The 26,503-nt window shown below is 40.1% G+C and overlaps 1 protein-coding gene across 9 annotated transcripts in view; it reads right to left on the bottom strand.

Moving 5' to 3' along the window:
- The window catches only part of CEP70 (centrosomal protein 70), a 144,328-nt gene that overhangs the window by 16,594 nt on the left and 101,231 nt on the right, over nucleotides 1–26,503 (bottom strand). For 8 of the 9 annotated variants that reach the window (XM_049870202.1, XM_049870203.1, XM_049870200.1 and 5 more), the window contains 2 exons: nucleotides 12,572–12,680; nucleotides 3,473–3,643 (listed from right to left, as the gene is read on the bottom strand). In XM_049870202.1, the coding sequence (XP_049726159.1) occupies nucleotides 3,473–3,643; nucleotides 12,572–12,680 (280 nt within the window). The remainder of the gene's footprint in view (nucleotides 1–3,472; nucleotides 3,644–12,571; nucleotides 12,681–26,503) is intronic. The other variant, XM_049870207.1, reaches the window with a different exon arrangement.

Here is a 26,503-nt window from a genome sequence, read left to right as displayed (position 1 = left end):
TGTCCTTTAGGGCTGCTATGAGTTTTTTTTTTTAATGAGTTTAATGTGAATGGATGCCTAAATTAATTTGACTTAATCTTCATAATAGCCCACTTAGTTTTCTTAGAAGTGTTGGCCTGATCTATTCTAAACTGTGCACAAGGGACGGGGTACTGGAATTTAGAATTCTAAGACTGGCCAATCACAGACAGACATTTACTGAGTATGTACTATCTCTGTGGCATGATGCTTGTCCTCTACAACAGTGCTGTCTGAAAGAAATGTAATGCAAGCCAGAGTAATTGTAAACTATCTAACACAACACTCCTGTCAGTTTGTCATACCGTGGTTGCCTGTATGTTGCTGCGTTGCTGGAAGCTATGCCACCAGTATTTTAAATACCAGCAGGGTCACCCGTGGTGGTCAGGTTTCAAACTACTTCTAAAAAAATTGGCCAGTGAAAACCTTACGAATAGCAGTGGAAGTAGAGGGTCAGCGAAAAAGAGGAAGACCCTCAGCGACATGGATTGACACAGTGGCTGCAACAATGGGCTCAAACAGCAACGATTGTGAGGATGGCCCAGGACTGGACAGTGTTTCCTTCTGTTGTACACGGGGCCTCTATGAGTCAGAACCAATTCGACAGCACCTAACAACTACAACAACAAACAGCCACATTAAAAAAGGTAAAAAGAAACAGGAGATATTAGCTTTAATGTATTTTATTTACCCCAATATATCCAAAGATCATTTCAACATGTAATCTGTACTTTATATTCTTTTTTTTCCATACTAATTCTTCAAAATCTAATGTATATTTTATACTTACAGCACACCTCAATTGTGATTAGCCACATTTCAAATGATCAATCATCACATGAGGCTAGTGGCTGCCATATTGGACAGCATAGTTCTAGAATACAGGAAGAGGTACAGGAAATGCAACCTTTTTCTAACTTCTTATATTAGTCCTCCATTTATTCAACACTCCCCAGTTAAGACCCAGACCTCACATACTGGTATCATTAACCTTTCATTTATTTTAGCTATTCAAGGCAATAAATTCAGTGTCAAATGAATGCTTTATATAATAAGTGCTACCAGAATTTTAAAAAAGTCAAGAAGTAGCAGCACAATGATATCTTTATTAACCAAAGCTCTATCAACAACAACAAAAATTTTTTTTTCTATCAACAAGGTACATTTATAAAGAAGTGGTCTATGGTAAAAAGCACACCCAAACTTTTTAATTTTTGTTTGAGAATAGAAGAGTGTTACAAGCCTAAGAAAAAAAGATGCTCTGGCCTCCTTAGCAGTGAGAGATGGCTGTAGCACAGTCCAGCAAGTAAATCCTGAAAAGTCTAAAAGAGGACCTCCTAGGTTCCCTGCACTGTCCAGTTGTGAGGATGCAGAAGTACTGCCAGGTCCTACTTGACCTTGTACGGTTGGCCTTTAGAGTACTGGGAATAAGAAGGCAGTACACGGGCTGGGAAAGCTATGATGTTTGCAGCTCACCTGTCCTGGAAACATAGGAGGAGAACACGGAGGGAAGGAGACATCTAGCTTGCTCCATCCCTTTCCCATCCTTTTTTTTAAAAGCCAGATCTAACTTGGCAAGGGAGGAAGAGGCTAACCTGAGAAGATGAGTGTCCCAAACTTAGAGGCTTCTGTATTATAAAGAATCTTTCATATGAAGCCTCAAAGAACCTCATGTAGTTTTTCAATTTGGGTCCTAATTTTGCAGTATAAATATCTGAAGAAATTGCTAAAATTCATGAGTCAGTTCAGTGGCAGAGCTACCAATTTGTCCCTGGAAGCCCTCAAAATATTCTAATTATAAAGCTAACTCTTTGCCTCCTTCAATTCAGAAAACCACGAAGTAGCAAGTAACTCACCAATACTCTAAAGCTTTCCTTGAGGGCTAGGACTAGACTCTAGGACATAAGTTACCTGCATCATTCACTTGGCTTTTAATCATGTATGATCACTTTTTATGACATTCATTTTTTCTACTGATAAAATTTAACTGTTCAAGATATTTCATATTTTTGAGTATGTTTTGTCTCTCTAACTAGTCTGAATCTTGTGTTTGCCTTTTCTGATACCTCCTGAAATGCCTTCAACAGAGTAAACAATACCTATCCATTTATTTGATTCTTCTCCTCCCTTTTCTCTTTTAGTCTTTTCCCCTTCTCCTGGGGCTGCCTATATCCCCTGAGAAGGATAAAGTGGAGTTAGCATTGTTTCCTCCTATTGAGAGAACCCCTTGACAAGCAATGATTAGAAAAATGCCATGATTTAAACAATTAAGTACTAATTATTTCACCCTCTTTTGAGACATAAGACTGTAGGAGCTCAGATCTATAAAACAGGTATATTAATCCAGTGCTGTCACTGAATCAAAATGTTTATTTTATAGCTCTGTCTGAGCTCTATATAAAAAAAGAGGAAAAATTAGACTGTGAAGATTCTTTCACTAGTCACAGATATGTTTTCATTACATTAAAAAAATTAATATCATCTCCCATTTTCTTGTCTTGAAACATATTATTCTGCTTTTTTTGACAAATATTAATTGAGCACTCATTATATATCCTTGGGATATATCTGAACAACAACAACAAAAAAAAAAACCCAAAATCTCTGCCCTTGTGGTGCTTACTCATTCTTATGATGTCTTCTACATAATTTATACTTTGTATAATACGGCTTCTGTTGACAAATACTGTTACTGAGTCACATCTTCATAACAGAGAGAGTACTATATATAGTATTAGTTATTCAAAAATCTAAAGTTTGAAAGGCATAGAAATTAAATGCTACTTAAGAAATATACCGTTCTGTGGAGCAACAGAAATGGAACAAACATAGTTATGCAATGAAGACTACACAATAATTCTACAAAGTGAGGAAATTTTATCTTCCTATGGATGACAGGACAGTCAGTAGGGTTGGTTGCTATCTGACTATCTGCTCTAGAAAACAGACAGATGTGGAGTTCTGAGAGAAGGAAAATAACCTAAAATATGAAAGAGAAAACATTGCTAATTAAAATGAAAGGCGGAGTAAGGTATTAACCTGTACAGGAATAAGGGCCAGGAAAATCTATACTGTAAGGATATCAACAGGAAGGACATGAAGGAAGGACAGGGAAGGGACTGGAAGTACAAAGTAGACTCACCACAGATTTTCATGGAGGCAATGGGCCTGTCAGGGGTCTTGTTTAGCAGAACTTTCGAGGACGTAAAGCTTACAATAGCGACACCACCAAATAGGCAGTGTCTGAAATACATATGTAAGTAGCAAGATTCAAATTTTAGATAAACTAAATAGGATAGCTATAAGTCAGAATCAACTTGACGGCAGTGGGTTTGGTTTTTGGTTTTTAAGCTTTTTCAGCTTTACAGTTAAAACAAATAAGCCTAGTCCAATTAAAAAAGCCCCTAGACTCCAATAGATTGTCAAAGCATATAAAGAACATTCAACCCCTTACCTTCAGGGATGTCAGTTGATCTGCCCACATTTCTATTATAGGAACAAGATGCTCAAATCCACAATCTTGAACAAAACCTTTATTAAAATGTTGGGCTCCTCCTTTGCTCTGTTTATAAATTATTACTGGAGCTCTTGGATTATGAATAATTGAATTGATGCTACACAGCACCTTTAAAAAAGACAACATTTTTGATCAAAATGCTTGCCCTACTTCTACAAGGAGATACATATTTAAAAAAAGGTACTTTATTTGTCAATGAAACATTATTTTCAGAGTTAATTTTAGGTGTTAAGGTATCTTTAATAAGACTGACACATGTAATCTTTTGGTAGTATTTTCATCCATACTGGTAAACATATAAGTTCCAATAGGGAGGAGCACAGACTTCACTGAAAAACTAAAATGAATTTCAAAATGAATCAGACTTGAAATTAGTTATGAATGACCTATTATAATCCACATCTGTTGCCATCGAGTCAATTCTGACGCATAGTGATTCTACAGGACAGAGTAGAAATGTCCTCTGGGTTTCCAAGCCTATAAATCTTTACAGAAAAAGACTCCACATCTTTCTCCCGTGGACCTTTCAGTGGACAGCTGAGTGCTTAGCCACTGAATCACCAGGGCTCTGCATAGGGAAGGGTAATTAATTACCCAGACATCCTGAGCTACAGCCTCTACATTTCCCTATTTTTATCTCCTTGTATTTAAGCTAAATAAGATGTTAAAAAGGACTTCTGTTGTTTCATGGCTTCAGCTGAAGTTCAACGTGAGGACAAGAATAATAAAGTCCCACACATTTTAAAGAAGAGTCTTCTACACATCATGCAGAGCTTTCTAAAAGGTGATTAAATTAAGCCAGTAACCAGCTTACATATGAAAAGACTGGAGACTCATTAAAGAGGATTCACCAAAAAGAGTAGAAGATGCTGTACCATTTTCCTTTTCTCCCCACAGAAGGCTACAACTAACAGGTATCCTTGAAATTTGACTTCTGCTTATTTAGAAGCAGTTTTTTGTTTGTTTTTTCATTTAGGAAAGTGTATGTCAATATTTTACTTCAATTATATTTAAACTCATTTTTGATTGACATTTTAATGGAATAAATAATTAATTGCTCTCTACTAAATTAATGGAAACCCTGAGGGTGTAGTGGTTAAGTGCTATGGCTGCTAACCAAGAGGTCAACAGTTGGAATCTGCCAGGCGCTCCTTGGAAACTCTATGGGGCAGTTCTAGTCTTTCCTATAGGGTTGCTATGAGTTGGAATCAGCTCGACGGCAGTGGGTTCATAATTTGTTTTTTCTAAATTAATAATGAGAATAGGAACATAGGTCTCCACCAAATAAGGAGGGCTTCAAGAGAACTCCTGAAAGAGACCAGAGAGAGGCCTTTTGAGCTTCAGAAGTTCATAGGCCAATCTCATTCTGTGAGCCAAGGAGGCTTACATTTCATACTTTGTAGTAGAGCGTTTGCAAAAACAGTTGTAATTATTACTCCTCCTTATATCCCTGCCCTTTTGAATGTGACACTGCAGGTCCTTCCATCAAGAAGTGGTGTCTACTAATGGAGAGAGCCTGAAAACATTCCCACTGAGATTAGGAACCAGATATGAATGCCCTTTATTACAACTCTTATTCAACATTGTGCTGGAAGTCCTAGCCAGAGCAATTAGGCTAGATAAAGAAATAAAGGGCATCCAGATTGGCAAGAAAGAAGTAAAAGTATCTCTATTTGCAGATGACATGACCTTATACACAGAAAACCCTAAGGAATCCTCCAGAAAACTACTGAAACTAATAGAAGAGTTCAGCAGAGTATGGGGATGCAAGATAAACATACGAAAAATCAGTTGGATTCCTCTACACCAACAAAAAGAACATCGAAGAGGAAATCACCAAATTAATGCCATTTACAGTAGCACCCAAGAATAGAAAATACTTAGGAATAAATCTTACCAGAGATGTAAAAGACTTATACAAAGAAAACTACAGTACACTTCTGCAAGAAACCAAAAGAGACTTACATAAGCGGAAGAACATACCTTGCTCGTGGATAGGAAGACTTAGCATTATAAAAATGTCTATTCTACCAAAAGCGAACTATACATTTAATGCAATTCCGATCCAAATCCCAACGACATTCTTCAGTGAGATGGAGAAACAAATCACCAATTTCATATGGAAGGAAAAGAGGCCCTGGATAAATAAGGCATTACTGAAAAAGAAGAACAAAGTGGAAGGCCTTACTTTACCTGATTTGAGAACCTATTATACCGCCACAGTAGTCAAAACAGCCTGGTACTGGTACAACAACAGATAAATGGACCAATGGAACAGAATTGAGAATCCAGACATAAATCCATCCACATATGAGCAGGTGATATTTGACAAAGGCCCCAAAACAGTTAAATGGGGAAAAGACAGTCTTTTAAACAAATGATGCTGGCATAACTGGATATCCATCTGCAAAAAAATGAAACAAGACCCATACCTCACTCCATGCACAAAAACTAACTCAAAATGGATCAAAGACCTAAATATAAAACCTAAAACGATAAAGATCACGGAAGAAAAAATAGGGACAACGTTCGGAGCCCTAATACATGGCATAAACAGTATAGAAAACATTATAAAGAACATAGAAGAAAAACTAGATAACTGGGAGCTCCTAAAAATCAAACACCTATGCTCACCCAATGACTTCACCAAAAGAGTAAAAAGATTACCTACAGACTGGGAAAAAGTTTTTAGCTATGACATTTCTGATCAGCACCTGATCTCTAAAATCTACTGCAAAAACTCAACTGCAAAAAGACAAATAACCCAATTAAAAAACGGGCAAAAGATGTGAATAGACACTTCACTAAAGAAGATTATTCAGGTAGCTAACAGATATATGAGGAAATGTTCACGATCATTAGCCATTAGAGAAATGCAGATCAAAACTACAATGAGATTTCATCTCACTCCAAAAAGGCTGGCATTAATCCAAAAAACACAAAAGAATAAATGTTGGAGAGGCTGTGGAGAAACTGGAACTCTTCTACACTGCTGGTGGGAAAGTCAAATGGTACAACCACTTTGGAAATCGATTTGGTGCTTCCTTAAAAAGCTAGAAATAGAACTACCATACGATCCAGCAATCCCACTCCTTGGAATATATCCTAGAGAAACAAAAGCCTTTACACAAACAGATACATGCACACCCATGTTTACTGCAGCACTGTTTACAACAGCAAAAAGATGGAAGCAACCAAGGTGCTCATCAACAGATGAATGGATAAATAAATTATGATATATTCACGCAATGGAATACTGCGCATCGATAAAGAACAGTGAGGAATCTGTGAAACGTTTCATAACATGGAAGAACCTGGAAGGCATTATAACCCACCCATTGCCGTCGAGTCGATTCCGACTCATAGCGACCCTATAGGACAGAGTAGAACTGCCCCATAGAGTTTCCAAGGAGCACCTAGCGGATTTAAACTGCTGACCTCTTGGTTATGCTGAGTGAAATTAGTCACTTGCAAAAGGACAAATATTGTATAAGACCACTATTATAAGAACTTGAGAAATAGTTTAAACTGAGAAGAAAGCATTCTTTTGTGGTTACGAGGCGGGGAGGGAGGGAGGGTTCGAGAGGGGTATTCACTAATTAGTTGGTAGATAAGAACTACTTCAGGTGAAGGGCAAGACAGCACACAATACAGGGGAGGTCAGCACAATTGGACTAAACCAAAAGCAAAGAAGTTTCCTGAATAAACTGAATGCTTCGAAGGCCAGTGTAGCAGGGGCAGGGGTCTGGGGACCATGGTTTCAGGGGACATCTAAGTCAATTGGCATAATAAAATTTATTAAGAAAACATTCTGCATCCCACTTTGAAGAGTGGCATCTGGCGTCTTAAACGCCAGCAAGCAGCCATCTAAGATGTATCAATTGGTCTCAACCCACCTGGATCAAAGGAGAATGAAGAACACCAAGGACACAAGGTGATTACGAGCCCAAGAGACAGAAAGGGCCACATGAATCAGACACTACATCATCCTGAGACCAGAAGGGCTAGATGGTGCCTGGCTACAACCGATGACTGTCCTGAAGGGAACACAACAGAGAACCCCTGAGGGAGCAGGTGAGCAGTGGGATGCAGACCCCAAATTCTCATAAGACCAGACTTAATGGTCTGTCTGAGACTACAAGGACCCCAGTGGTCATGGGCCCCAGACCTTCTGTTGGCCCAGGACAGGAACCATTCCCGAAGTCAACTCTTCAGACATGGATTGGACTGGAGAATGGGTTGGAGGGGGATGCTGGTGAGGAGTGAGCTTCTTGGATCAGGTGGACGCTTGAGACTATGTTGGCATCTCCTGCCTGGAGGGGAGATGAGAGGGTAGAGGGGGTTAGAAGCTGGCGAAATGGACACGGAAACAGACAGTGGAGGGAGACAGTGGGCTGTCTCATTAGGGGGAGAGTAATTGGTTGTGTATAGCAAGGTGTACATGGGTTTTTGTGTGAGAGACGAACTTGATTTGTAAACTTTCACTTAAAGCACAATAAAAATTATAAAAAAAAAAAAAAGTGGTGTCTATTTCATACTCCTTGAATCTGGGCTGGTCCTGGGCCTTGCTTTGGCCCAAAGAATTCACTGGAAGTGTCAGTTCAGAGTGTAGACCTCAAAAGGCCTTGCTTATTTCTGCTCTCTTTCTTTGCACTCTGCTGCTGCCATGTGGACAAGTCAGGTTAAACTGGTGGATGATAAAAAACACAGAGTCCAGTCATCCCCTAGTACCCTGAGCTCATTTCCATCCAACTTCCAGAATCAGAACACTTAGTTGACTTGTATCTGACAGCAGAAGCATGAGTGGGCCAGCCAAGGTGAACAAAATTGTCCAGCTGTTCATGAGCAATAATAATAACGGGGTGTTATTTTAAGCCACTAAGTTTTAGGATGGTTTGTTACACTGAAAAATCTAACTGATACATATGTAAAAATAGAGATGGAATGGATCAAGGAGAGAAGACAGCAATCAGAATAGCCTGCCTTTTTACATTCGGGCAAGGTAAGGATACCCATGGGCAAGTGGACACTTTAGAAGAGAGAAAGAACTGTCTATACCTGGGAGACCTTAGGGAAGTATCACTGGAGGACAAGGTGGGGTAGGGGAATTCATTAGAGTTCAGCTAGAAAATGCATTGCCCATATAATGAGTGGTACATTGCCAAGGTCCCTAGTGGGTGGGAGAGAGAATAACTAAACATACATATCCATACAGAAGTATTCTATAAAAGAAACAGAGGCAGTACTTAGTCAACAGCCACACTAGATTACACTAGCACCAGTCAAGAAAGATTCTACCCTCTTTCTATTTTCACCCACCAACCCATCCCTCACTGTCAATCCTGGAGAAGCCAAAGGTAGCAAAGGTCTAGGAGACAAAACGTAACAAAGACGATAAAGAAACATCACAACATGTTGCCACACTTCTTGTCTGCAGAAGTATAGGTCAGCTATGACATAGAGTAAGCACAGGGTAGAATTATTGAACTGAATGAGAGACTGAGGTTTTTATTCAAATATGAGTAGACTTTTTTTCCTCAACTTTTCATCATGAAAAATTTCAAACATACAAAAAAATTAAAATAAATACAACAAATATTTATATAATCACTTCCCAGATTCAAGAATTCTTAAAATTTTGCCATACTTTCTGCCTATCCATATCTTTAGATAAACCATCTGAAGAAAATGCAAACATCATGATACTTCACCATCAAATACTTGAGCATGCACCAATTAAAAGTAGGGATATTCTCCTACAAAACCACAATACCATCATTATATCTAAGGAAATTAATAACCGTCCCCCCCGGCCCTGACACCCTTTTAACTTGGTACTGAAGTCACTCCTGAGGTTCACCCGTCAGCCAAAGATTAGACAGGTCTACAGGGCCAGTAATCACACGTGAGGAACCTGCTTCATAGTTCAGTTGTGTATATAAGACCAATGGGTACACCAGCCCAAAAGCAAAGGCAAAAGGCAAGAAGCAACAGTAAAATGGTACAAACGGAAACAGGGAACCTAGAGTGGAGAAGGGGAGAGTGTTGACACATCGTGGGGTTGGCAATTTGTGTATTAACTGTTTAACGAGAAACTAATTTGCTATGTAAACTTTCACCTAAATCACACACACAAAAAAAAAGTAGTAATTCCCTAGTATCATCCATGCCTGGACTGAATTTTAAATATCTTCGTATGAGACTACCGTTATATACAAACATAACCCTCTGAAGACCTATGAGTTCTGCCTTGTGTATCAACCAAGGAGAGGAAAGGGAAACACACACACAAAAACATATTTAAATGTAAAAGAATAAATTTATTAACTGTTTGCCACCATCAAATCCAGCCTATTTAATAATATACAAGTATAAAGACAATGATACGATCTTGAATCGTTATTCCTAGTCAAACTTTAAGTTACAACAAATAGGTCTCCTGGTAATTTGACTTAGGATGTTTATTTAGAAGCACCCCCCCTTTTTTTTTTTAGTTCAAGAGCATGCATTTCAGTATTTCACTTCCATTATATTTAAACTCATCATTTTAATGGAAAAAAATCAATTAATGCTCCTTCCGCTCAATTATTTTTGACAGTAGAATATATTCTTCCTATGACTTAGCTACCCTCTCACAATTGGCAGCAAAAAGTATATTAACATTGAAGGAATTATGAAACGACTTAAACAATTCCCAGTGAGATGGGAATTGAGGAAAGCAAGCACATAATAAAGGTCTTCTCTTCACAAATTTTTTAATTTTTTTCTTCAGAGAGAGGTTGCAGATACTGATTAACTCTTGACATTGATTATATATATATATATGTGTGTGTGTACATATATATGTACACACACACATATATATATGGTAATTTCAAGCAAAAGAGAATTAAGATGATGAGGGGCCTATGGGGGGAAAAAAAAGAACAAAGAAACGTCAACTAACCTAGTAAAAGTCAGGAAAGTAAAACAAAACCAAAAGAAAATGAACAGAAAACCATGTAAACCGAAAACAGAATGTAAGATGTCAGGAATATAGCCAGATATATGAGTTGATCTCAATGTCCATGAATGGTTTAACTCCCCCATTAAAGGACAAAACCTCTCAGACTGAGTATAGAAATAAAATGAAATAAAAGAAACTCAGTTACACACTAGGTACAAGAAAAACACAGAAAACAAAACAGTTTTCAGAAAGGCGCCTGGACATAAAATCAACAGCAGATGTATGAAGTACCAGCAATATTTGAAAACGTAATGGAAAAAAGGATCTCATTCACAATAGCAACAAAGATTATAAAATACCTAGGAATACATTTAACGTGAAACACACAAGAACTACATTTAAAAATACATAAAACTTTACTGAATGCTATAAAAGATGACACAAATAAAACTAGAGAAGTATTTCTGAATGGAACAATTCAAAACTTTAAAGGTGTCATTTCTCCAAAAATTAACTGATAGAGTCAATTGAATTTCAGTTCATCTCAACAGGATTTATTTTTGAATTTGACAAACTATTCATCCAGAAGAGTAAATATGCTAAAAATATAGCCAAGAAAAATTTGAAAAAGAACAATGACATGATATTTGCCCCAAAAGGTATCAAAATATACTATGTTGTTGTTGTTGTTAGTTGCCATAAGTCAGCTCTGACTCACGCACAACAGAACTAAGCATTGTACCATCCTCATCATCGCCAGCATGCTTGAGTCCATGGTTGCCTTCCAACCTAGGGGCTCACCTTCTAGCGCTGTATCAGACAATATTTGGTTGTGATTCACAGGGTTTTCATTGGCTAGTTTTTGGATGCAGATCACCAAGCCTTTCTTCCTAGTTGGTCTTATTCTGGAAGTTCTGCTGAAACCTGTCCACCATGGTTGACCCTGCTGGTATGTGAAACACTGGTGGTAGAGCTTCCAGCATCACAGCAATATGCAAGCAAGCGCAGTATAACACTGTCAGTTATATTTCCACAGATGGTAGAGATATTCTGTAAAACTAAAGAAATTAAAAGACTATGGAAATAGTATAGAAATGGAACAGACTAGAGAGTCTTGAAACAAACCTAAGTATGACGTATATAAAGATGCCATTTCAGTAAAGTAGACTAAGAACACGCTAATGGAGACTGCAAACTCAAATGTCTAGAACAGCCAGGCAAACAGCATAAATGAGTGAGGGGAGGTTGGGTGCGGACTGTGGCTAACTGAAGAGCACATGCCTCAATTTGACAGGGGAAAGGCCTAATCTTGTTTTATCTGATAAACTATGCAGGAAGTTGTTGTCAGATCCTCTAGCTTTTTAAGAGAAACAAGAAACAGGAACTTAAAATTTTTTTTTAAATATTGGTAATAAATTCAGGTTTTTAAAAACCCTATGTGGGCCCAATAAATATGAGTATAGGCCTAGTTCAGCCAGCAAACAACCAGGTCTAACCTCTCATCTATTCAATACATGGTTTATAAAACCAGTAAAGATTATAATCCTACATTATACCATTTAGAAAATTAAATTTCAGATGAACTATCTATCTAAACAAAAATAAAACCATAAAAGAACCTTAAGAAAATATATTTAATAGTAACAATAAAAAGAGAAATGGCTTAAAGAGAGAAAGTACGGAAAATCTTTTAAAAATCTTATCAGCTTTTTACTACCTTGCTTTGATCTAGGCCAAGTCTCTTTTAAGGGGTAAGACCAAAAAACAAAAAAAAACCCATTGCTGTGCGGTCGATTCTGACTCATAGTGACTCTATAGGACACAGCAGAACTGCCCTATGGGGTTTCCAAGGAGCGACTGGTGGATTCGAACTGCTGAACTTTTGGTTAGCAGCCAAATTCTTAACCACTGTGCCTAAATTGAGCTACCTACAATGTTTTTAGCCAAGTAAGTATGTCATGGCAAGACAAGATAGGATAAACACATGCAAATATAGGCTACAAGTATTCCTTACAACTGGTAATTTATTACACTGCAATTGAAACCAAAATTCACTAAAAATACCAGTTTCTTTGCCAGCTGTTCAATACCTGAAAGTATCTGTGATCAATGAGGGCCTGTTGCTGGTTCTCTTTGCTGGGCTCCTCACCTTTCTTCTCTGAGTCCTCAGCCTTTTTTTGGCTGATAAGCTCCTGTAATCTAAATGGAGAAAAAAAAAATCAGATAACACAAAATGTTTTCCTTGACACTGAATGAAGATGACAAATGGAGTCAATGCTCCAGCTATCCCTCCCAAAATCCTTATAACGTGAGTATGAATACACACACAAGCACATATAAAACTTAAATAAAAAATTAAGCTATATTATCATTGGAAAACAATAGAATTTTTTTTTTTGCCTGAAGATAGAAGGGATCAGACTGAAGAAGATAATTGTAACCACCCTTCAACCACTGCAAAAAACCAGCATAGGAGAGAAATATTGCAAGGAATGGGAGTAAATTCCAAGGTGCTCCCAACTTAGGGGCTATAGGTAAGCAGAGGAAGAAGAAATGGGCAGGGAAATTTGTTTGAGTATTGTAGCAAGAACTCGATGGTTTTGGTCCCTTCTTCTTCATACTCCACTTATGCCAAGGAGCAGACAACACTGATGAAGAGAGCATGGGGACCCAAGTCCCCAGGTGTCCCAGGTGGCTACTAGAACTCTGAGGGAAAGGGAAAGCCCCTTTGACGAGAAACATAACTGTGTATGAGTATCCACCTGGTAGGAAACCCTTTCCCTTCTCCAAATATCTTTGAAGACAGGCTGCAATACACACTCCTCCCCATTTACCCACCATGCCTTTGAAAACAGTCTCTCATTAAACACTCTTCAAATTAACCTCCTTCAGTTTGAATGTGCCAGTTTCCTGCTGGGACCCTGATCCATTAAATTGATTCCATGACTCACTAATGAGCTCCAATCTGCAGCTTGTGAGATAGAACAGTAATATTCTATCATGTCATCTGCCTACTGAAAAACAATCATGGCTTCCCACTGCGTTGTGAAACTCTCCATGCTTTAGTTCTAAGCCAGTATTCCTCCTGACTCATCTCTTGCCACCAGTTGCCACTGAGTCAATTCCAACTCATGGCTATCCCATGTGTATCAGAGTAGAAGTGTGCTCTGTTTTTGGTGGCTGATTTTTCAGAAGTAGATTGCTAGGCCTTTCTTCCGAGGCACTTCTGAGTGGCTTAAACTTCTAACCTTTCACTTAGCAGCCAAGTGCTTAACCATTTGCTCCACCTAGGCACTCCCATATGTCATTAGAGAATTGCAAATTAAAGCAACAATTAAAGGGGTAGGGCCAAGATGGCGGAATAGACAGGTGCTTCCTGGCATCTCTCTTACAATGGAGACCTGAAAAAACAAGTAAATCGATTGCATGTGACAACCTAGGAACCCTAATCATCAAAGGCAAAGCTGAAGAATTGGATGGCAGGTGGAAGGAGAGACAACTCATAAGCAGCAGAGATACACAGACAGGGAGATCACCAGTGCCTTGCTAGCTAAGTCTGTGCAGCACACACGGGCTAAGGCAAGCAGCATCATTCAAAGACAAGCTCACCACATCAGGTGTGGCGAAGCAGCAGCAGATCTCCACACACCTCCAGAGCCAAATAGAAGTGACACCAGACCTGAGAAAGTTAAGTGCAAGCTTCTAATCTATCTCACAGAGGCAAAATAACCCCTATGCCTACCAGAGTTTCACAGTGGGGAAGTGCTTTCTTCCCCTCACCCACCCCCCCACTCTGCTCCACTCTGACAGCAGTCTAGCAGTATTTAACAACTGCCACACCCCATAAACCAGGAACTCAGGGCTTTCAGAGCCCACACCAGTCTTGTGTCTTTAAAAAAACACCACACCCCTAAGCTGGGAACTCAGGGCTGGACGGAAACCCTGCCCCTCAGCCCAGCCACTGGCATAAGGGTTCCATGGAGACTCAGCACTCTTTACCCCTGCCCAGACCTGTGTGGGTTGATTCAACAACGCACAACCTTATTAGCATAAAACAGCCTGGCATATACCTGAAGCCCATTTTCAACTGCAGCAACCAAGTGGGAGCTGCAGATTCGTGACATTTGACAACACCCTGCCACCTAAGCAGGGGTTTCACCCACCCACACTGGGGACCTGAGGGCTGGCAGTACCACCCATTCCATCTAGCCACCCACAACAGGGATGTGAGAATTAGTGGCACCGCCCAGTCCCTCCAGCCAACAGCATCAGGTGCCCAAGGACCAACTGCAATACCTACTCCACTACGTGCTTTAAGGGACAGTGATATGCCCTCCACCCAGGCACCTGGGAGCTGCCGTTGGGTCCCTGCCTTGCTCTACACATAGCCCTCCACTGCAGCCAGATACCTGTGCCTGCTCCAAACACCCCTATGTAGCCCTGCCTGCCTAGGACTGTAGGTGAGAGTCTGTACCACACACTCAGTGACTGATGACCTGGACACCTGTGCCACACCCACACAAGAAAAGTGAACAGACTCCTGGGTTCACACACCTAGTAGCTGCTCTGAGCACCTGGAGACAGGACACGATAGCTTCAAAGAGGCCAACAACCAAAGTAGCCCACATGTCCAGCCTGCTTGGGCATATCAAAATAAAACAAAAAGTCAAGACACAGTAAACAAAATACAACAAATAAATATAACTTATTGATGTCTCAAAGATAATAGTCAATATCAAATCACATAAAGAAGCAGGTCAAGATGGCTCCAGCAAGTGACCAAAATAAAGAACCAGGAAGCCTTCTGGAGGGAGATAAGACAATGAAACTACCTATTATACAGAGCTCTCCAAGAGGTCAGGATGGAGATGAGGCAAAACTCAGATCAAGACTAGGAACACACAGACAAAGCAATAGAGGAGTTCAGGAAAACAATGCAAGACAAAACGATAAGCTTAACAGGTTGCTAGAAACCATAAAAAACCATAGAGAGACCGAAAAAAAAAAAAAAAAAAAAACCAAATCAAACCCAGTGCCATTGAGTCGATTCCGACTCACAGTGACCCTACAGGACAGACTAGAACTGCCCCAGAGTTTCTAAGGAACGCCTGCCAGATTCGAACTGCCAACCCTTTGGTTAGCAGCTGTAGCACTTAACCACTACGCCACCAGGGTTTCCCATAGAGAGACAGCAACTAGAAATCCAAAAGACTAACAATAAAATTTCAGAATTAGACAATTTAATAGAAGGCCATAGAAGCAGAATTGAGACAACTGAAGTCAGAATTAGTGAGACTGAAGATAAATTCCTTGACACCAATTTATCTGAGAAAAAATCAAGAAAAAAGAATTAAAAAAAAGATGAAGAAAGCCTAAGGATTATATGGGACAATATAAAGAGGAAAAACCTATGAGTGATCAGGGTACCAGAACAGGGGAGTGTAACAGAAAACACAGAGAGAACTGTTGAAGATTTGCTGGCAGAAAACTTCCCTGATATCATGAAGATGAGAAAGTATCTATCCAAGAAACTCAAAGAACCCCACACAAGGTAGAACCCAAAAGAAAGTCACCAAGACATACTGTAATCAAACTTGTCAAAACCAAGACAAAGAATCTTGAGAGTCTTGAGAGCTGCTAGGAATAAACAAAAAGTCACCTGCAAAGGAGAACCAATAAGAGTAAGCTCTGACTACTCAGCAGAAACCACGAAGGCAAGAAGGCAATGGAATGACATATATAAAGCCTTGAAGGAAAAAAATTGCCAGCCAAGAATCATATATCCAGCAAAACTGTCTCTCAAATATGATGGCAAAATTAGGTCATTTCCAGTTAAAAAGAAGTTAAGGGAATTTGTAAAAACTAAACCAAAATTACAAGATGTATTAAAGGGACTCTTCCGTTTAGAGATCCAACAATATCAGACAACAATTCAAGACTAGGACACAAGACAGATCAACCAGTTAACAACTAAGACAGGGAATTCACAAAAACATATCAAAGCTAAAAGACTGAAAATAGGGAACCAGAGATGTCAATATGTAAATGATGACAATGTCAAAACAAAAAAGAGGGAACAGTGTAGTCATAGAACTTCCATATGGACAGGAAGTTAAGGCGATACCAAGAAATAAAAGATTGGTTTAAACTTACAAAAATAAAGGTAAATTTCAAAGTAACCACAAAGGAAGCTAACAAACCTACCTATTAAAATAAAAAGAAAAACATAAAGATTCAGCAAATACAAAATCAACCATATTGAAAAAGTTGAAAAGAAAATACATAAAGAAAAAAACTCAATACAGAAAACTAAGCAGAAGAAATTGTCAACACCACACACACACACACACACACACACACACACAAGAAATCAAAATGACAGCAGTAAACTCATGCCTATCAGTAATTACACTGAATGAAAATGGACTAAATACACCAATAAAGAGACAGAGAATGGCAGAACGGATTAAAAAAACACAATCTGTCTATATGCTGTCTACAAAAGACATACCTTAGACACAAAGACATAAACAAACTAAAACTCAAAGAATGGAAAAAAATACATCAAGCAAACAACAACCAAAAAAGAGCAGGAGTGGCAATGTTAATCTGTGACAAAATAGACTTTAAAGCAATATCCAGCATAAAGGATAAGGAAGGACACTATGTAATGATTAAGGAGTCAATACATCAGGAAGACATAACCATAATAAATACATATGCACCAAACAACAGGGCTCCAAAATACATAAAAGAAACTGTAACAGCATTGAAAAGAGAAATAAACAGCTCCACAATAATAGTAGGCGACAAACACACCACTTTCCGTGAAGGACAGAACATCTGGAAAGAAATGCAATAAAGATATGAAAGATCTAAATGCCACAACCAAGCAACTTGACCTCATAAACATATACAGAATACTCCACCCAACAGCAGCAAAGTATACATTCTTTTCCAATGCACATGGAACATTCTCCAGAACAGACCACATGTTAGGCCACAAAGCAAGCCTTAACAGAATCTGAAACACTGAAATAATACACAGCATCTTTTCTGATCACAATGCCATAAAAGTAGAAATCACTAACAGAAAAAGGAAAAAAAAAAAAATCAGATGCATGGAAACTGAACAACACTTGCTTCAAAACTACCGGGTTATAGAAGAAATCAAAGATGGAATAAAGAAATTCATAGAATCAAATGAGGATGAAAACACATCTTACCCAAACCTTTGGGACACAGCAAAAGCAGTGCTCAGAGGGTCAACTTACAGCAATAAATGCACACATCCAAAAAGAAGAAAGGACCAAAATCAAAACATTAATCCTACAACTTGAACAAATAGAAAGAGAGCAGGAAAAGAAGGTGTCAGGCACCAGAAGAAAGGAAATAATAAAGATTAGAGCTGAACTAAATGAAACAGAGAATACAAAAACAATTGAAAGAGCCAACAAGACCCAAAGTTGGTTCTTTGAAAAGATCAACAAAGTTGACAAACCACTGGCCAAACTGACAAAAGAAAAACAGGAGAGGAAGCAAATAACCCGTGTGATGACTAAGATTGTGTGCCAGCTTGGCTGGGCCACGATTCTAAGTGTTTGGCAGTTGTATAATGTTATCACTAACTGGTTGAAATTTGATATGGGATGATCCCCATGATGGAATCTGCTGAGTGGTACTGCTGACGGGGGGGGGGGGGGGGTGGAGGCTGTGGTGGTTCACTGCACCCTTAGCCTTCATCTCTCCACCCTCTGCCACCTACTTTCCTTTTTGCCTTGCCAAGGCTTTTGGCTTGCTCTGGGTCCTGCAGCTGCCTCTTCTTTGACCTCTGGTTCTTGAGACTTGAGTGAGCAGCTTACCTGCCGATCTTGGGATTCATCAATCTTCATAGACTGTGAGCTAGAGTTCTGCTCTCTGATCTGCTGATCTTGGGTTTGCCAGCTCCTGCAGCTATGTGAATATGGAGAAGCCTTGAGGTCTTGCCTGCTGATCTTGGGATTCATCGACCTTCACATCCTGTGAGCAAGAGCCCTGCTCTCCGACCTGACGATCTTGGGTTCACCAGAACTGCAGTTACGCGAATCAGGAGAAGCCTCTATCCTGATCCATGGACTTGGGATGTTCCAGCCTCTGCAACTGCGTGGGCTGTTTCCTTGGTATAAATCTCTCTCTCTCTCTCTATATTTTAATACACTTTACTGGTTTTGCTTCTCTAGAGAACCCAGCTTAAGACATTTGGTACCAAAAGTGATTCTAGACAAACAAAATTGTAAGGATGAGTTTTCTAAACTGGATCTCAAGCATGATTAATCTTAAAGATGTTGATGACTCTGCTTACACTGGTAAAGAGGGCACTGGTCATTCATGGCATAAGGTGGCAATTCAAATAAGGAAAATATCACCACCAGTCAGTAGATCAGGTATTGGTGAGAGGTGAGGCTCTGGGTGATCACATGTTTGATGCCTTTGTACAATTCTGTTTTAATGAGAAGATTAAGGAAGCTGGTTGGTTGGTCCTACTTTCACTAGACAAACTGATGAAAAAAAGAGATGAGCTCAGGGCTTCAGAGTCAAAGCTCAAGCACCACATAAATGACCTCAAAGTTACCACTTGTGCTTTGAAAGAAAGCCTTATTTCTTGTAGTAACAGAGATATCGCAAAAAAACAAACACAGAGTATTTCTGTGAGAGTGGCTGAAATACAACGCCAGCTCAATTGACAACCTCGAGAGGTGTCTGAAGTTAAAGTGAGGGCATTGACTGGGAAGAAATATGATCCTGGAAGTTGGGATGGGAACATATGTGCAGATAATCAAGAAGCTGGAGACACTAATTCCATTGAATCACTCCTGCCAACAGAACCACTCCCATCTGAAGAGATTACTTCATGATTGTCTGTTATGCCACCCTGCCCAGAAAAACCGTTAGCCCCTCTACTCCCATCTAATGAGAGCCCTAGCCCTAGCCCAGCTGCCTCTATAAAGCCCTTGCCTGAGTCATCGCCAGGGGTATTGCCTGAGGCAGGTGCTTTACAAGATTCTCAAAACACTACTCCACACTACTGATTCTGGCTTCTAGACCTATAACTAACCTTAAGTGCCAGGGAGTGCCAAAAGGTGAAGTACAAAGTCTGACCCAGGAGGAGGTACACTACATTTCAAAAGAACTGCTTGACTTTTCTAATATGTATAAACAGAAACCTGGGGAATATGTGTGGGAATGGCTATTAATGGTGTGGGGTAACAGTACAAGGACCATAGAGATGGATCAGTCCGAGTTTACTGATATGGGTCCACTAAGCACTGATTCTTCGTTCAGTGTTTCAGTTTAGGTTAGGAAAGGATCTAATAGTTTATTTGGTTGGGTTGCTGAAGCATGGACTACAGGTGGCCTATACTAAATCAAAGCAAGTACCAGATCTGCCTTGGTATTCAAAGGCTTAGGGAAATTGGCATGCTTGAGTGGATTTATCAGGTTAGACCCACAGACCCACATGGAGTGCCCAGAGGACACATATTTTACCACAACTGTGAGGTACAAATTTGTGAAGGGAGCTCCTGAGGTACAAATTTGTGAAGGGAGCTCCAGCATCCTTGCAGATTGCTGTGATTGCTATTTTATGTAAAATTCGATAGTGGTAACTGCCCTAACTGAACTAAGACATCTAACTACAATGGGGTTGACTGGACCCCATGGTAGCGGAGGCTAAGTGGCTGCACTCAATCGACAAAAACAAGGTGGGTGTGGTTATAGTAAGGGACAGTTGGAGGCATATCGCCTAGTGGGCCTCTTTGGATTTTGGAGGCAACATATTCCCCATTTGAGTGTGCTACTCCGGCATATTTATCAAGTGACTCGAAAAGCTGCTAGTTTTGAGTGGGGCCCAGAACAAGAGATGGCTCTGCAACAGGTTCAGGCTGCTGTGCAAGCTGCTCTGCCACTTCGGCCATATGATCCAGCGGCTCCAATGGTGCTTGAAGTGTCTGTGGCAGATAGAGATGCTGGTTGGAGTCTTTGGCAGGCCCCTATTATTGAATCACAGTGCAAACCCTTAGGATTTTGGAGCAAATCACTGCCATGCAGATAACTACTCTTTTTTTGAGAAACAGCTTTTCGCTTGTTACTGGGCCTTAGTAGAGACTGAATGCTTAACCATGGGACACCAAGTCACCATGTGCCCTGGGCTGCCCATCATGAACTGGGTGTTGTCTGACCCACAGAGTCATAAAGTTGGACATGCACAGCAGCATTCCATCATGAAACGGAAGTGGTATACACGAGATCAGGCCTGAACAGGACCTGAAGGCACAAGCAAATTGCATGAGGAAGTGGCCCAAATGCCCATCGTCTCCACTCCTGTCACATTACCTTCTATCTCCCAGTCTGCACCTATGGCCTCATGGGGAGTTCCTTATGATCAACTGACTGAAAATGAGAAAACTCATGCCTGGTTTACAGATGGTTCTGTAAGACATGCACGCACCACTTGAAAGTGGACAGCGGCAGTGCTATAGCCCCTTTCTGGACCTCCCTGAAGGACAGTGGTGAAGGGAAATCCTCTCAGTAGGCAGAACTTCGAGCAGTGCACCTGGTTGTTCACTTTGTTTGAAGGAGAAATGGCCAGATGTGCCATTCATGGGCTGTGGCCAATGGTTTGGCTGGATGATCGGGGACTTGGAAGGAACATGATTGGAAAATTGGAGAAAAGGATTTATAGGGAAGAGGTATGTGGGTAGAACTCTCTGAATGAGCCAAATAAGTGAAGACATTTGTGTCTCATGTGAATGCTCACAAAAGGGTGACCTCAGCAGAGGACAATTTTAACAATCAAGTGGGTAGGATGACACTTTCTGTGGAAACCACTCGTCCTCTTCCCCATCATTGCTCAATGGACTCATGAACAAAGTGGCCACAGTGGCAGGGATGGAGGTTATGCATGGGCCCAGCAACATGGACTTCCACTCACCCAGGCCGACTTGGCTATAGCCATTGCTGAGTGCTCAATCTGCCAGCAACGGAGACCAACACTGAGTCCCCAATATGGTACCATCTCTCGAGGTAATCACCCAGCAACCTGGTGGCAAGTTGATTACATCTGACTACTTCCATCATGGAAAGGGCAGCATTTTGTCTTTACTGGAATAGACACTGACTCTGGATATAGATTTGCCTTCCCTGCATGCAATGCTTCTGCCAAAACTACCATCTGTGGACTTACAGAATGTCTTATCACCATCATGGTATCCCATACAGCATTGCGTCTGATCAAGGGACTCACTTCATAGCAAATGAAGTGTGGCAGTGGGTGCATGCTCATGGAATTCACTGGTCTTACCATGTTCGCCATCAACCTGAAGCTGCTGGCTTGACAGAATGATGGAATGGCTTCCTAAAGACACAATTACAGTGCCATCTGGGTGGCAACACCTTGCAGGGTTGTGGCAATGTTCTCCAGGACACTGTATATGCTCTAAACCAGCGTCCAATATATGGTGCTGTTTCTCCCATAGCCAGGATTCATGGGTCAGGGAATCAAGGGGTAGAAATAGGAGCGGCACCATTCACTATTACCTCTAGTGACCCAGTTGCAAGATTTTTGCTTCCTGTCCCCACAACCTTATGCTCTGCAGGTCTAGAGGTCTTAGTTCCAAAGGGAGGAATGCTGCCACCTGGAGACATATCATTGATTACATTGAACTAGAAGCTAAGAATGTCACCTGGCCACTTTGGGTTCCTTACACTTCTGAATCAACAGGTAAAGAAGGCAGTTTCCTGGGGTATGGCCTACACCACCTTTTATCTTACAAAAGATAAAAGGAAAGGGAAGCGAGCAGAGGATTGGGGACCTCATACCACCAAGAAAGCAGTGCTGGGAGCAAAGCGCATCCTTTGGACCCAGGTTCCTGTGCAGAGAAGCCCCTAGTCCAGGGGAAGATTGAGGAGAAGGATATTCCTCCAGAGTCAACAGCCAGAGAAAGCCTTCCCCTGGAGCTGACGTCCTGAGTTTGGTCTTCTAGCCTAACAGACTGTGAGAAAATGCATTTCTTTTTGTTAAGGCCATCCACTTGTGGTATTTCTGTAATAGCAGCACTAGATGATTAAGGCAACCCAAATAAGATATGAGATGGATGATAACACAACAGATACAACTGAAATAAAAAGGATAATAACAGAATACCTAACTTGTATTCCAACAAATTTGAAAACCTAGAGGAAATGGACAAATTTCTAGAAACACACTACCTACCTAAACTAACATAAACCAAGGTAGAAAAACTAAATAAACCCATAACAAAAGAAGACATTGAAGCGTTAATTAAAAAAACTCCCAACAACAACAAAAAAGCCCTGGCCTGGATGGCTTCACTGGAGAATTCTATTAAACTTTCAGAAAAGAGTTAACACTAGTACTACTAAAGGTATTTCAGAGCATAGAAAAGGAAGGAACACTTCCAAACTCATTTTATGAAGCCAGCATAACCCTGATACCAAAGCCAGGCAAAGATACCACAAAAAAAGAAAATGATACACCAATATCCTTCATGAATATAGATGCAAAAATTCTCAACAAAATTCTAGCCCATAGAATTCAACAGCATATCAAAAAAAATAATACATCATGACCAAGTGGTATCCATATCAGTAAGGCAGGGATAGTTCATCATTAGAAAATCAATGAACATAATCCATCCCATAAATAAAACAAAAGAACTACATGACCCTATCAATCGACAGAAAAGGTATTTGACAAAGTCTAACACCCATTCCTGAGAAAAGAGGAACAGAAGGTAAGTTCCTCAACATAATAAAGGGTATTCATACAAAGCCAACAGCCAACATCATTCTGAATGGAGAGAGGCGGAAAGCATTTTCCTTAAGAGTGGGAACCAGACAAGGATGCCCTTTATCACCACTCTTATTCAACACTGTACCGGAGGTCCTAGTCAGAGCAATAAAGCAAGAAAAAGAAATACTGGGCACCCAAATTGGTAAGGAAGAAGTATAAGTATCCCTATTTGCAGACGATATGATCTTATATGCAGGAAAACCCAAATAATCCACGAGAAAACTACTGGAACTAATACAAGAGTTCAGCAACGTATCAGGCTACAAGATAAACATACAAAAGTCAGTTGGATTCCTCTAAACCAACAAAGAGAACTTCAAAAAGGAAATCACCAAATCAATGCCATTTACAACAGCTCTCAAGAAGGTAAAGTACTTAGGAATAAATCTAACCAGAGAAGTAAAAGACCTACACAAAGAAAACTACAGAACACTACCACAAGAAACCAAAAGAGAGCTACGTAAGTGGAAAAACATACCATGCTCATGGATAGGAAGGCTCAACATTGTGAAAATGTCAATTCTACCCAAAGCAATACACAGATGCAATGCAATCTCAATGCAAATTCCAATGACATTTTTTAATGAGATGGAGAAACAAATCATCAACTTTATATGGAGAGGGAAAAGGTCCCAGATAAGTAAAGCATTACTGAAGAAGAAGAATAAAGTGGGAGGCCTCACACTACCTGATTTTAGAACCTATTATACTGCCACGGTAGTCAAAACAGCCTGGTACTAGTACAATAACAGACAAATAGACCAATGGAACAGAATTGAGAATCCAGATGTAAATCCATCCATCAATGAGCAGCTGGTATTTGACAAAGGCTCAAAGTCCGTTAAATGGTGAAAAGATAGTCTCTTCAACCAATGGTGCTGGCATAACTGGATATCCATCTGTAAAAAAATGAAACAGGACCCATACCTCACATCGCACACAAAAACTAACTCAAAATGGATCAAAGTGCTGAATATAAAACCTAAAATGATAAAGATCATGGAAGAAAAAATAGGAACAATGCTAGGGGCCCTAATACATGGCATAAGTAGTTTACGAACTGTCTTAGTCATCTAGTACTGCTGTAGCAGAAATACTGCAAGTGGATGGTTTTAACAAGGAGAAGTTTATTCTCTCACAGTCCAGTAGGCTAGAAGTCCAAATTCAGGGCGCTGGCTCCAGGGGAAGACTTTGTCTCTCTGCCAGCTCTGGAGGAAGGTCCTTGGGATACATCAGTCTTCTCTTGGTCTGGGAGCATCTCAGCCCAGGAATCTCAGGTCCAAAGGACAGACTCTGCTCCTGGCACTGCTTTCTTGGTGGTATGAGGTCCCCAACTCTCTGCTTACTTCCCTTTCCTTTTATCTCTAAAGAGATAAAAGGTGGTGCAGGCCATACCCCAGGGAAACTCCCTTTATACTGGATCAGGAATGTGACCTGGTAAGGGTGTTACAATTCCACCATAATCCGCTTTAACATAACATTACAATCACAAAATGGAGGACAATCACAGAACACTGGAAATCATGGCCTAACCAAGTTAATACACACATTTTGGGGGGGGATATAATTCAATCTATGACACTAACTATAACTAACAATGCACAAACACCAGAAGAGAAACTAGGTAACTGGGAGTTCCTAAAAATCAAACACTTAATGCTCATCAAAAGATTTCACCAAAAGAGTAAAAAAAAGAACCTACAGACTGAGAAAAAAATTTTGGCTATGACATACCTGATAAGGGTCTAATCTCTAAAATCTACAAGATACTGCAACAACTTAACAACAGAAAGACAAATAATTCAACTAAAATATGGGCAAAGGATATAAACAGACACTTCATCAAAGAAGATATTCAGGCCGCTAACAAACACATGAGGAAATGCCCACAATCATTAGCCATTAGAGAGATGCAAACTAAAACTACAGTGAGGTACCATCTCACCCCGACAATGCTAGCAGTAATCCAAGAAACACAAAAAAACAATGTTGGAGAGGTTGTGGGGAGACTGGAACTCTTATGAACTGCTGGTGGGAATGAAAAATAGTACAGCAAGTTTGGAAAACGATATGGCGTTTCCTTAAAACGCTAGAAATAGAAATACCATATGATCCAGCAATCCCACTCTTAGGAATATACCTGAGAGAAATAAGAGCCATCACACGAATAGACATATACATACCCATGTTCATTGCAGCACTACTCACAATAGCAAAAACGATGGAAACAACCTAAATGCCCATCAACAGATGAATGGATAAACAAATTATGGTACGTACACAAATGAACACTATGCAACAATAAAGAACAATGATGAATCCTTGAAAAATCACACAACATGGATGAATCTGGAGGGCATTACGTTGAGTGAAATAAGTCAGTCACTAAAAGACAAATAATGTATGAGACCACTATTATAAGAACTCAAGAAGAGGTTTAAACACAGAAAAAAGCATCCTTTGATGGTTACGAAGATGGAGAGGGAGAGGAGAGATCACTAACTAGATAGTAGACAAGGGTCAACTTCGGTGAAAGGACAACATACAATATAGTGGAGGTCAGCACAACTGGACCAAAGCAAAAACAAATTTTCCTAGACACATTCAGATGCTCTGAGGGACAGAGTATCTGCAACTGGGGACCAGGGATCACAGTTTTGGGGGACATCTAGGTCAACTGGCATAACATAGTTATAAAGAAAATGTTCTACATCCCACTTTGGTGAGTAGCGTCTGGGTTCTTAAATGCTTGTGAGTGGCCATCTAAGATACATCTACTGGTCCTATCCTACTTGCAACAAAGGAGAATAAAGAAAACCAAAGACACAAGGAAAATACTAGCCCAGAGGACTAAAGGACCAAATGAACCAGAGACTCCTCCAGCCTGAGCCTATAAGAACTAGATGGTGCCTGGCTACCACCAATGACTGTCCTGACAGGGAACACAACAGAACGTTCCAGAACAGAGCTAGAGAAAAACACAGAACAGAATTCAAATTATGTAAAAAGACCAGATTTAATGGTCTGATAAAGATTGTAGGAACCCCTGAAACTACGGTCCCCCGACACTCTGTTAACCCAGAACTGAAACCATTCCTGAAACCCAGTTTTCAGACAAAGATTAGACAGGACTATAAAACCAAAAAACAATACATGCAAGGAACGTGCTTCT

This window comes from Elephas maximus, chromosome 26 (assembly GCF_024166365.1).
Source record: "Elephas maximus indicus isolate mEleMax1 chromosome 26, mEleMax1 primary haplotype, whole genome shotgun sequence".
Classification (NCBI taxonomy): domain Eukaryota; kingdom Metazoa; phylum Chordata; class Mammalia; order Proboscidea; family Elephantidae; genus Elephas; species Elephas maximus.
Note: the sequence above shows the minus strand (reverse complement) of the source record. Positions and strands in the feature narration are given on the sequence as shown.